The sequence below is a fragment of the Acomys minous genome (genome assembly GCF_964271855.1).
Source record: "Acomys minous genome assembly, chromosome: 12".
In the NCBI taxonomy this organism is placed as follows: Eukaryota; Metazoa; Chordata; class Mammalia; order Rodentia; family Muridae; genus Acomys; species Acomys minous.
In genome coordinates this window covers 71,792,343-71,804,933 of record NC_140493.1, presented here as the reverse complement: position 1 = coordinate 71,804,933, position 12,591 = coordinate 71,792,343, and the positions used below count along the sequence as shown (strand labels likewise).

Genomic DNA, 12,591 nt, shown 5'->3' with positions numbered 1-12,591 from the left:
ATGAAGGCTCAGAGAGGGAGGACTGTGCAGCCAGCCTGGGCATGGCTGACTTACCTTGGGCTTGCCAGGAAGCCTGGAATAGCCTGTATGCACCTGGCACAGAACTCCCCTGTGGACCATCTCCTGCATCTCTTCCCGATAGAGGTGGTCCTCCTCTGGGTGCCTGCACCCAAACACCAAGGTCATGGGACCTCCTTTGAGCCCTTAAGGCAAAAACAAAAACAAACAAACAAACAATGAACCAGAAGTTTGCAGTTTACCACAATGGCCAATAGAGGACAACCCATGACCATCTGGTGCACAAGTTCATGTATCTGATCTGGTATTATCCCAGTTTATAGTTAACACAAGCACTCTTGAAAAAAACATGACTCAGTATCATTTATGATTATGTCAGCACATTTAAATTTTTTCCATAATGCATTTTCATTTTACTTTTACTTTTTCAAATATTATGATAGTCAGGCAGTCAAATATTATGATACTCTTGGGAGGTAGGGACAGGAGGACCGATTGCTATGAATTTGGGGCCACCCTTTTTTATGTAGGCAGTTATCAGTCCAACCAGGCCTAGAGTAGCAGGACACTGTCTCCAATACATATAGGTGTGTGTGTGTGTGTGTGTGTGTGAGAGAGAGAGAGAGAGAGAGAGAGAGAGAGAGAGAGAGAGAGAGAGAGAGAGAGAGAGAGAGAGACAGACAGACAGAGAGACAGAGACAGAGAGAGACAGAGAGAGACAGAGACAGAGACAGAGACACAGAGAGAGAGAGACAGAGACAGAGACAGAGACACAGAGAGAGACAGAGACAGAGAGAGACAGAGAGACAGAGACAGAGACAGAGACAGAGAAACAGAGAGACAAAGAGGGGGGGGAGAGAGAAACATGGCAAGGACATTCTTTTAGTGGAATATCAAAAACTCTGTGGCCTTCTTTTATGAAAACCATCTCTCCTGACCCAGCTCCTACACCAAATGCAGCTGGTGAGGCCACAGGTGTCTAGGACAACCAACCACCTCCTGATGCTGTTGGCTGTGCTCGACTTCATGTGCAGGGACTTGAAGGTCAAACACTGCTAACGGTTTCTTCCACAAAAAGCCTCATTCGAGCATTCCAGGCATAGAGCCATCTTTCTTCAAGGCTCTTTACCAAATGAACAGAAAGAGTCTTCATGTGAAACCGATTCCTTTCATCTTCTACCTCTGGGGACATCTTCACAGGGTCACTCTGTGGTTTATTTAACAGGTGACACCAACAATGAGGGCGGCATCTAAAAACCTTCACAATGGGCTGCTGAGGTGGCTCAGCACTTAGAGACACTTGCCGTCAAGCATGGCAAATTGAGTTTGATTCCTGGGACCCACATGGTGGAAGGAGAGAGGCAAGATGACCTGTGACCTCCACATGTGCATCAGGACACTCCTCTAAATACACTGACAATGAACTAGGGCTGGAGAGATGGCTCAGAGGTTAAGAGCACTGTCTGTTCTTCCAAAGGTCCTGAGTTCAATTCCCAGCAACCACATGGCTCATAACCGCCTAACATCAGATCTGGTTCCCTCTTCTGTCCTGCAGGCACACATGCAGGCAGAATATTGTATAGATAATAAACAAACAAACAAACAAACAAACAAGGAGAGAGGAAGTAGGCAGGACATAAGCACCAAGTCTATGCAACCACTTATGGGCTACAGTGTAGTAATGTGATGTGCACGTCCTGTGTCATGGTCAGATCACGGTGCCTGGCATACTCCCTTCCTATTGAGAGCTGTACCTCTGTGCTGGGAGTCATGGAGCCTCTGCTGCCAGAAGCTTCGGAAGGGAGCAATGCCTGTGCCTGGCCCAACAAGGATGCAAGGCCGGGACGGGTCCTCAGGGAGCTGGAAGCCATCGACACTGCAGAGGCAGAAGCAGAAAGACCCCGGTCTTCAGACGCCCCCAGGAGAAGCACGCGCAGGACAGGGCTGGGGGCCTGGGCCCCTGTTAGGGTGACACTGTCATGGATGGAGGGGGACACTGATTCCCAAGCCCTGGGCACAGCTTTGTCCCCCCTGCCTGGGCACGCCATCTCCCCACATGCTAGTTCTTTGGTGAAGGATCCAGCCATGTGTACGTTCTCTGGATCCCACCATTATCCTTGCCATAGGCTCCACCACCCCTGTAGCCAGATGGGAAATGAGGAGACGCATAGCTACCCCTCAGCCCTTTATGGGCAAGGGCAGCACTGAGTTCTCCTTCCTACCCTTGTACTGCGGAATCCCCAGGTACCCGGGCCTCCAGAGGGCCCTGAGTGGTGCTTACCTTCGCACAAAGCAGGGCACTGGGTCCTGGGGCTTCAGGCTACTGATCCAGGTGCTGCAGACACCATGGTGCAGGGGACCCTGGCCATCTGCAAGGGGAGCACATCCTGATCAACCACCCGTGTGGCCTCATGCAACCCAGCTGCTGCTTTTCCTACACTGCCGAGCCCTCCTGTGTGCCTCGTCCCTGAGTGAGCAAGAACCTTCTCCCCCAACTCCCCGCCAGAGCAGGGAGGACTATAAGGGACCCGGAGAGCAACTGCTCCCTTCACAATTGCAGAAACTGAGTCACAGAGAAGAAAAAGGAGTGGACGATTGAAATCATAATGAACTTAAATCCATCACTCTTCTTTCTTTCTTTCTTCCTTTCTTTTTCATTCTTTCTTCCTTTACTTCTTTCTGTCTTTTTTTTTCCTTTTCTCTAAAATTTAGGTCTATCACTCTTCTTTCTTTCTTTACTTCTTTCTGTCTGTTTGTCTTTCTCCCTTTTAAAAATCTGTTTGTTTATATATTTATTTATGTATATCAATGCTCTATCTGCATATCCACCTGAAGGCCAGAAGAGGGCATCAGATCACATTACAGATGGTTGTGAGGTGAGCCACCATGTGGTTTCTGGGAATTCAACTCAGGGCCTCTGAAAGAGCAGCCTGTACTCTTAACTCTCCAGTCCCCAGGCCTGTCACTCTTAAGCTAGGGCATCTCCCAAGTGTCTGTCCAGGAGCCTTCCAGCACCCTCCACCAAGGCTCTGCCCACTGCAGTGTAAGGTGATTTCCCCCAGAGCTGGCCACTGCTGTGAGTTCTCATGAAGGAGCCTGGGGAGAGGGGGGAAGTTTTCCACTCATTCTGTCTTTTCTGGCATCTCAGTCTTCCCCAGCAGCCTTTGCTGGGATTGTATGTACCCCAGTTTCCTCTGAGTTACACCCACTTCCCCCATGACCTGACACCTAAAGGAGGCCTCTAGTGACTTGAATAGTCCTTTGGTTCTGTTCTACATGAATCGGCCTTCACAGGGCTCATCTGTGTCTCCTCTCTCATCTAATGGTGAGGTATGGCCAGTGAGGCTCTGCCTGGCATTTAGAAGCTATGTGTGGGCTCTGAGGCATGGGCCATTCACAGCCCTTCTGTCTCAGACAGAGCTCAGTTACAGAAGGTTAGAACAGGGAGGCCCATCTGGTGGAGGATCCAAGGCTAAGTGACAGAACCCTGGACCACCTAGTCTATGGTAGCTTCACAATGCCCCACCCACTCCCTTGTGATGCCCTAGTGCTTCTGGGCAACCACACAGTCATATCTCTAAGTATTTCCATGCCTGAACACTTTTCCACGAGGGCAGAGATGTCTAATGAGGTTCCACACCCAGCGTGGCCCCAGCATAGAGGTGGGACACAGTGATCACAGAATAAGTGCATCGAGGGAGAGAATAATCAATGAAAAATGTTCGTCCATCCAGGTGCATCATTAGGATGACCAGGAATTACTGGACTCCCCAACTGTTCGAGGCTCGTCATGTTTGATCCTACTCAGCAATGAGAGACTGCAACAGTGGTCCAGCATTTAAACTCCCTGAATTTGAGCCTCCATTTCTTAACGGTGTGACTCTGAATAACTGGGTTAACTTCTCCATGACTCTTTTTGTTGTTGTTGTTTTTGTTTTTTGTTTTTTCTCTGTTTAGCTTTGGCTGTCCTGGAATCACTTTGTAGACCAGGCTGGCCATGAACACAAAGATCCACCTGCCGCTGCCTCTGCCTCCCTGAGTTCTGGGATTACAGGTGTGACCCTTCATGCCCATCTTTCTCCATGCCTCTGTTTTCTCCCATGTAAATGCACATGGAAGCACATCTCCCACACTTAGAGATGGGAACAAAGGAGTGAGCCTCATGCCTGCCTCATGACAATGTACCCTACACAGCTTCTCACAAAACTGACAACTCTGGCAGGCGGCTGTCACTGAACCATGTAGCTGATAAAGTGACACATCTCAGAGTGTTAAACAGCCACTGTGGTTGTTAATCTTGGTCATCAACTCGACACACACAGGAAAAGGGACACTCAATTGAGGAATTGCCATCAGAATGACGTGTGGGCATGTCTGTGGGGCATTTTCTTCACTGCTAATTGATGAAGGAGAGTCTAGTCCACCGTGGGCAGTGCTGTTCCTGGGCAGGTGATCCTGAGTTGTGTCAGGGAGGAAGCTGAGCGAGCCAGAGGGAACAAACCAGCAAGCAACGTTCCTCCATGCTTCCTGCCTTGGCTTCCCTTGATGATGGACTGTAACATGTAACCTAGCAATCCCTTTCTTCCCCTAAACTGGACCTTCCCCCACAGGGGGTCATGGTGTTACCACAGCAACAGAGAGCAACCTAGAACAGCTGCCCGAGGAGTGACAGGTGTAGATGACACCACAGTCTGCCTGTCTCACCTCGGGTGCGGTAGGTGACCACGGCCACAGTGAGGTGGACCTCCGAGGGGGTGTGGTCCTGGGAGGAGCTGATGGAGTAGTATCTGGGTTTCAGAAGGGGGAGCTGAGACAGCAGGAAGGCAGCTGGCACGCGCACTGACGGGAACTCTTCCAGCACTTCGAGGAACGTGGGGTTGTTGCTGAACTTCCAAGCGTTGTACTCTGAGGGCTGAAAGCCAAGGGCAGTGTGAGGGGTTGGGAGACCTGCCAAGGGTTGTGGAAGGAGCTGTCCACCCAGTATCCATCCATCCATTCACTCAACAAATGGGGCCAAGGACCAGCGCTGTCCATGGTGCTGAGGGAAGCAAGGCCATGGGGTAGCTGGTAGCATTTCTCAGTTGTGCCTAGAGTAGAATTAAGATGATGGTGGGGCAAGATTGCAAACCCAACTGCTTGGAGGGCAAGAGGATTCCAAGTCTAAGGCCTGCATGGGTTACGGATGGAGTTGAAGGCTAACCTGGCTAACTAGTGAGACCTGTCTCAGACTAAATTGTAGGAGGAGAGGTAGGAGTTTGTTTCACCTGCCTGGTATGTGAGGGTCTGAGGCAAACACATAAAACAAAGTACCCATAATACAAAGACAAAAAGCAAAACACAAAACCTCCCCAATACTGGCAATTAATAGGCAGATTTCAATGCCCTCTTTCTTTGGGAGGTGGGGGGAAATAGAGACGTGGTCTTGCTACATAACCCAGATTGGCCTTGAATTTATTGTTGGTCAATGCAACTCTAACTCACTGTCCTCCTGCCTCAGTCTCCTGAGTGCTGGGATCACAGGGATGCACCACCATGCTCAGCTGGGCCCACCTCCTTATTATACTATAATTTGTAACCAATTAGTTCTTGGTCAAATCATGGCGGGATGACCCTTGTAGCTTAACTTTGGTCTTTGTAGGATAAAGCTGATACAGCTTTCCACCCAGGGTTCTTTAGATGGTGACAATGTGTACAGTGACATTGTATCCAGTGCCTCTTACAAAGACATAAACTCAGAAGTTGCAAATGACCTCATGTATCACCTCACTAACTCCCTAACTCAGCTCCCCACCTGCCACTTCATCCATTTACCCACCATTAAGTTTGTTCCACATTTGGGAAGACAAGGGCCATCCAGATCAGATGTGCCATCTTGTCAGATTCCAAGGAAGTGCACTCTGGCCATGTGGTGACTACAATTACTGTGAATGTGACTGGACTTAGGGTCACCATGGGAACACACCTTGGTGAGGGTGTGTCTGGAGGTGGAACTGGAGAAGACTTGCCCTGAATCTGAACGGGCTCATGCACTCACTCAGCTGGGACTGAAGACCAAATGAAAAGGAGAACAGAGCACCTCAGTACTACAGTGACCTAGAGATGAGGCAGCCGACTATGCCTAATTCCCAACACACACACACACACAGAGAGAGAGAGAGAGAGAGAGAGAGAGAGAGAGAGAGAGAGAGAGGGAGAGGGAGAGGGAGAGAGAGAGAGAGAGAGAGAGAGAGAGAGAGAGAGAGAGAGAGAGAGAGAAGTCACAGCTAGACACTCAGAAGGATGCTCTCAGAGGTTGAACTTGACTCTGGGCTTTTGTTCCCTCCACTCTATGAAATGCCCCTGCCTCATCCACCAGCCAGACCCTCACCTGACACAAGGCCTCCAGCCGCTGCCTGTCAGCCTCTTCCGTGGCCAGGCTGGCCAGCTTGTGGAGCTGCAGCTGGGTGGGAGGGGTAGTGATGTCCAGGAAGTAGGTGAGGGCTTGGCTGAGTGAGCATGGGGGCAGCCTCTTGTCTTTGGCCCAGTAGCTGCCTGAATGGAAGGAAGAGAGGTTGTCAGGATGCAAAAGGCCATACTTGGGTCTCTCAAACCATGCCTAGCGTCCACCTGCAAGGAAGGGAAGTCTCTGACATCTTGGCTCCAGAAACGAGTGAAGATGGGGAGTTGGTGCTGAGACAGGGAAACCAGGGTAGGCTGATCTATTGCTCCCACACGGGCACCCATATTGACTTTGTCTCGCAGACTAACCACATCCTTCTGTGGCCCATACTTGAGTCTCTGACACACTCAGAAAGTGTCACCGGTTTGTGTCACTAACCACAAACTTAGTGACTAAGACTAGTGCCGAGTGATGTAAGCCCCAGAGTCTGGTTGCTCTTAGAACGAGTTTTATGGCTGCCATCTCCTGAGGCATTAAAGCAAGAGGCTTTGGGTGAACAGAGCAGTGTAATTTGAGGTGACTAGGCTTCAGGAGTCCCAAGAGACAGCATGCAGGGAGTCACAGCAAGACCCAGATTCAAATTCTGGCTCTCCACTTCCCAGATGAGCATCTGAACCCTGTGACCTCTGGCCGCTTCCTTGAGAATCAGATATGACAAAGTGTGAACTGACACCGACAATGTGTAACAACCATATTTAGGAAATCATCAACACAGTGCTGGGTTCACAGTTGTTTTAGTGCATGTTAGCATGTTGTTTTGTTTGTTTGTTGTTGTTTGTTTGTCTTTGGGTTTTGTTTCTTGTTTTTGTTTTGTTTGGGTTTTTTTGTTTTGTGTTTGGTTTTTGGTGTGTGTGTATGTGTGTGTGTGCGAGAGGCGGGGGTCTCTCTGTGTAGCCTTGGCTGTCCTGGACTCTCTTTGTAGACCAGGCTGACCTCAAACCCCCAGTGATTGCCTGCCTCTGCCTCCTGAGTGCTGGGATTAAAGGCGTGCGCCACCAAGCCAGGCTCAGCACACTGTTTTTATTCCTCTCCCTTTCCCTCCCTTCCGTCTAGAGACTAGGATTGCACCACTAATGGCATCTCATCTGGACTAGATCTACATTCATATAGCCCCAAGGATGCCTCAGGTCTCTTGTCCCTAAGTTTCAGGCTAACTCCTTTTCTCCTGAATGGTGATGCTCACTGCCAGGTTTTGCTTCTCCGAGCCTAGGGGACACACTCTTGGAGGCATCACTACCACTGAAGGCCAGGGAGCTTCTCTCATGAACTGGGACTGTAGTAGACCAGGACAGACACAGGCCTGGTCCTCAGAGATGCCAGTGAGGGGAGCAGAGGTCTTTCTGGGGCCAGGGCCTCACCTCTCTCATCCAGAACTTCCAGGCACACAGTTTGGTTTGGCGCAGGACAATCCACAACTCGCTCCATGATTCCGTGCACCAGGGCAAGCTGGTTGCATGGGAAAATCCCAAGGTGTTCCCCAGGCAGGTAGCTGGGGCCTCGGCTTCCCTCGAAGGAGAGTTGAACAAGGAGGGTGGCACGGCTGCAGAAGAAAAAGGGAGCCCTGGGTAGCCACCAGCTCCCCCAAGACAGGTACACTCCTGCCATCTTACTGCTGGCCTCCTCCAGCCTTGGCCACCAGCCAGAGTTCCTGACGAGACGTCCCCTCAGCTGGGGACCCTTGGAGCTTCATAATTTCCCAGAGAAGTCTGGCCATAGCCCTCCCTAGCAGTGCAGGGAGCATGGAGGGCTTAGCCACACTTCTGACACAAGAAGTATCTCCCTCAGGGTGTGTGGGCATCAGAGGTAGCCTTTCCTCGTCTCCAGAAGAAATTCTCTTCTCATTAGAACTAAGGCCATTTCCCCCCAATAGATACGAGTGAAGGAGAAGGACAAAGTGGATAAAATTTACAGATCCCTCAACACCCTTTTCTACCTAGCTGGGAAGTTCCCACCCTTGCAAATATTTTCACAAAAGGGCTGAAGACTCAAATGGTGTAAGTATCTCCTGGTCACTCCTTTTAGCATGAGTTCAGAGAGGAGGAAGACCCAGCGAGGCAGATACCTAGTCTTCAAATCGGGCAAAGGCACAGATGCCAAGGAGTAGCTGAGATGCTGGTCCCAACTGTGACATCCTCTTCAAGCATAACTCCCCTCCCTGTGCACAGACCGATTAGCACTGGTCCTTTATTCATTCCAGAGCAACACTAGGACACCAGCCTAGCAACCCCGCCCATCCTTACCTGGACTTCTCACTCTGCAGATTCTGCTGGGACTTTAGCCTCATCGTGAACACGTTCTTGGCGTGTATACTGCTGAGGGCTGAGGAGACAGAGATTGAAATGGCATGGGCCTCTGTTCTGTGGCATGGAAAGCCTTGCCTACTGAGTTGATTATCCCTGCATGCTCCACTTGCCCTTGGTGTCCTGAGACAGGACCACTATTTTTGAACCACAAGGAAAGGCCCTACATCTGACTAGATGTGGTGACACAAGTCTGTAATCCCCACACTTTGGAGGTGGAGGCAGGTAGATCAGGAGTTCGAGGCCATTCTTGGCCACATAGCAAGTTTGAGACCAATCTAGGCTACGTGAGACCCTGTACATACACACAAAGGGAAAACAAAACAAAACAAAACAGTAAGTAAATTAACCATCCAGAAAGAAGAACAGTGGCTTCCGGGCTGAGAAGTAAGGGAGCTTCAATTTAGACATTTAAGCGCAGAAAACCTCATGGCAGCGATGTGATTTAGGGGTTTGGGGCTCATAGGAGAACAGAGAGAAAAATGCACAAATCCTCACATGCAGATATCGCTATGGAGTCTGGACTCAGGGAACTGGATACATCCCCCAGGTGGGCAGAGCTCAGCCACTCACTGCTGCCCTGAATCGCCTCAGAAGCCTTCTTCATGGCATGTGGCCCCCCTTGGAAGACTGAGCCCATCCTCCATGTTTCCCACACGCTACCACTTGCTTCATTTCCTTGAACATTACCTTCTCTGCATTTATAACAGGTCAAGTGTCAGGACAAGTGTCACAGGCCAGTTCATGTGGGCCAAGAGGCTGGCACAGTGCCTTGCAGAGTTGCCCCCACCACCTACCCCACCGATGCAGGCTCCCTGCCCTCACTGTCACACTCTCTACTCACCGATGCAGGCTCCCTGCTCTCACTGCCACACTCTCTACTCACCGATGCAGGCTCCCTGCTCTCACTGCCACACTCTCTACTCACCGATGCAGGCCCCCTGATCTCAGGGCCACGCTCTCCACTCACGGATGCTGGCTCCCTGCTCTCACTGCCACACTCTCTACTCACGGATGCAGGCTCCCTGCTCTCACTGCCACACTCTCCACTCACGGATGCAGGCTCCCTGCTCTCACTGCCACGCTCTCCACCCACTGATGCTGGCCTCCTGCTCTCACTGTCACGCTCTCTACTCACTGATGCTGGCCTCCTGCTCTCACTGCCACGCTCTCCACTCACGGATGCAGGCTCCCTGCTCTCACTGCCACGCTCTCCACTCACGGATGCAGGCTCCCTGATCTCAGGGCCACGCTCTCTACTCACTGATGCAGGCTCCCTGCTCTCACTGCCACGCTCTCCACTCACTGATGCTGGCCTCCTGCTCTCACTGCCACACTCTCCACTCACTGATGCAGGCTCCCTGCTCTCACTGCCATGCTCTCTACTCACTGATACAGGCTCCCTGCTCTCAGGGCCACACTCTCAAGGCTTCCTCTTCACACATTCTCCCTCAGAGCCCAAAGCCCTGTCCCCCGCTACCCACCCCACAAGCTCCGCAGGAGGGACACAGAAACCTGGCAGTGCCAGCTTCTGCCTTCATTCAGAAGGACATGGTGGATTCCTTGACTACTGGTTCAGGGCTCAGGCAGCCTCAACCCAGGCAGGAAAGATCAGCGGGGTGCAGAAGGGCTGGTACCTTTGTTGAGGTCTAGCGGCTCTGGGCTCTGGGTGAGCCTGTATTGCTGTGGTTCCCAAAGTGCGTTGGAAGTGTAGTGTTTCGGGATCTGAATGTGATGTTTGCTTCGAACATCAAATGTCTCACAGGCCACCTGGAAAGTTAAGCAGAATAACATTCACCTTCACCATCATCACCATCATCACCACCCCTCACCATGGCCAAATGCTGGCCAGCTGCATCACAGAACACCTAAGGGTGTCATTGGATGGGACTGGAAGATTTCAGAGAACCCCAGGCTTGGCACACAGGGCTTAATGCTATTATAGTGAATAATACAGCTGCGTGTGTGTGTGTGTGTGTGTGTGTGTGTGTGTGTGTGTGTGTGTGTCTTCCCACATAGAGAGAGAGGTTTGGGGCTTCCCTATCCTGATAGAAAACCTCCTGGACGAGAGCCTGAGTCTTGAAACCAACTCTGCTGGGCTTCCATTTCAGTGATAAGTTCCCCCCCCCCCACCCGCAGGGCGGAACCCAGAAAGTAAAGATTTGAGGCAATAACAGCAGGTGGTCCCAGGAGCTCAGCAGCGTGTCCCTTGTGCTTCTCTGCAGAGCTGGGAGACTGTTAGGAGCTGGCCAAGGCTATCAGTAGGAAAAACCCTGAAGCCATGAGTTCAGGACAGGCAGCTGAGCAGCCACCTCTCCCACCTGGAACAACACACCAGAGCGACACTCTTCTTGGTGGAGTGGGGTTTGGGGAAGCAGCTTTGACTTCAGACATCAGGCCTATAGCCCTGGCCTATACCTGGCAGAGGTCACAACACCCAGCACACCAGATTCAGATATGTCTTACATGAACGCACTATAGTCTTTCTGTCTGGAAACTGACCCGGAAGGTTTGCACAGCCCAGCTGCGGAAGGCATCCTCCTGCCCGCTGAGTTCATCGCCTTCTCCTGTCGGGGCAAGCTGAGAGGCTCCCAGGTGGGACAGTTTCTGGTCGATGTCATGAGCAAAGGCACAAAACTGAGGGTACATGCTGGAGCCAAGGCCAAACACAGCATACCTGCCAAGAGGGACACACAGGGAGACTCAGGATGCCTGACAGGAGTCTCCAAGGCCTGCAGGGACAGCCCTACTCTCTCATGTCCACTGGGTCACACCAGAGTCTGGCCTTCCTTGGTCATGTGACCAATGCGCTCTTGGCCTGCAGACCTGCAAGAGGGATTTGGCTTCTATGTCTTCATCCTCAACCCACTCAGAAGACAAACCTCAAACCAGGACCTGGTCTGCCCCCTGGACATCAACGAGAAGATATCTTGTGTGCAGCCAGTTTCAAGGACTGATTCCAGACTGGGCCCAGGAAGCAGGGATGAGGGACAGGGCCTCACCTGAAGGTGTGTGTGAGTTCTCTCAGCATGAACAGGGATTTCTTCAGGGTCTACAAAGACAAAGAACCCAAGTTCTCAGGCCAGGAGCCACAGACCCACCATCCTTCCTGTCTTATGGCGGTCCGTTTAAACACTGACCACACTGAGTCGGCAAAGAATCCAGACCCATGGGGGAAGCCACTGGGCAAGTCTAGATTGCTGCTCACCCCAGCTGAACCAGCTCAATGGGTCCTGCCCCTCCATAGGAGGCCCAGAAACCCCTGGTGTCCCCATTTAGTGCTGGAAGAACACAGGGTTCCTCAGAAAGAACGTGAACCTTGCTTCTTGCTTGGATCTTGGTAGGAACTCCACAGTGTCTGAACTAACTGATTTCCCAGGAAACTGTTTTAGGTAGCGTGGGACCCATCCTATTGTCGGAAGGTGTGCCTTCTGCAATCCCTTAAGAGATGGTCTTTTTGTCCTACCAAGCACTAGAGAGACAAGCTAAGCAAACTTTAGCATCTCACTCATTCTTGCCTCTGCTCAAAGCACAGGGCTGAGGAGGCCTGTGTGAGGCCGGCTAGACAAAAATTAACATGTCTTTCCCTTCGTGAGAATGATACATGTCTTTGAGTATAAATTCCCTTTAAAGAAACATGTGTGCCCGAGAGTGTGTCTGAGGACAAGAGTCAGGGTACCCAGCGAGGCCAGAAAAAGACAGTGCTCAGTTCCCTGGAGTTGAAGTTACAGAAGACAGGGAATCACCCAATATGCGTGCTGGGAGTGAATTGTGGTCCTTTGGAAGTGCAGCGCATGCTCTTAACTGCTGAGCCATCTCTCCAGGCCCCAGACA

The 12,591-nt window shown here is 51.3% G+C and overlaps 1 protein-coding gene across 1 annotated transcript in view; it reads right to left on the bottom strand.

The window, feature by feature from the left end:
* NOS2 (nitric oxide synthase 2) overlaps window positions 1–12,591 on the bottom strand; it is a 37,069-nt gene that overhangs the window by 3,671 nt on the left and 20,807 nt on the right. The window contains exons 15-24 of the mRNA XM_084748284.1: window positions 11,760–11,809; window positions 11,260–11,434; window positions 10,395–10,527; window positions 8,698–8,776; window positions 7,816–7,997; window positions 6,386–6,549; window positions 4,723–4,930; window positions 2,300–2,387; window positions 1,773–1,894; window positions 55–203 (exon numbers count right to left, since the gene is read on the bottom strand). Of these exons, the coding sequence (XP_084604410.1) occupies window positions 55–203; window positions 1,773–1,894; window positions 2,300–2,387; window positions 4,723–4,930; window positions 6,386–6,549; window positions 7,816–7,997; window positions 8,698–8,776; window positions 10,395–10,527; window positions 11,260–11,434; window positions 11,760–11,809 (1,350 nt within the window). The remainder of the gene's footprint in view (window positions 1–54; window positions 204–1,772; window positions 1,895–2,299; window positions 2,388–4,722; window positions 4,931–6,385; window positions 6,550–7,815; window positions 7,998–8,697; window positions 8,777–10,394; window positions 10,528–11,259; window positions 11,435–11,759; window positions 11,810–12,591) is intronic.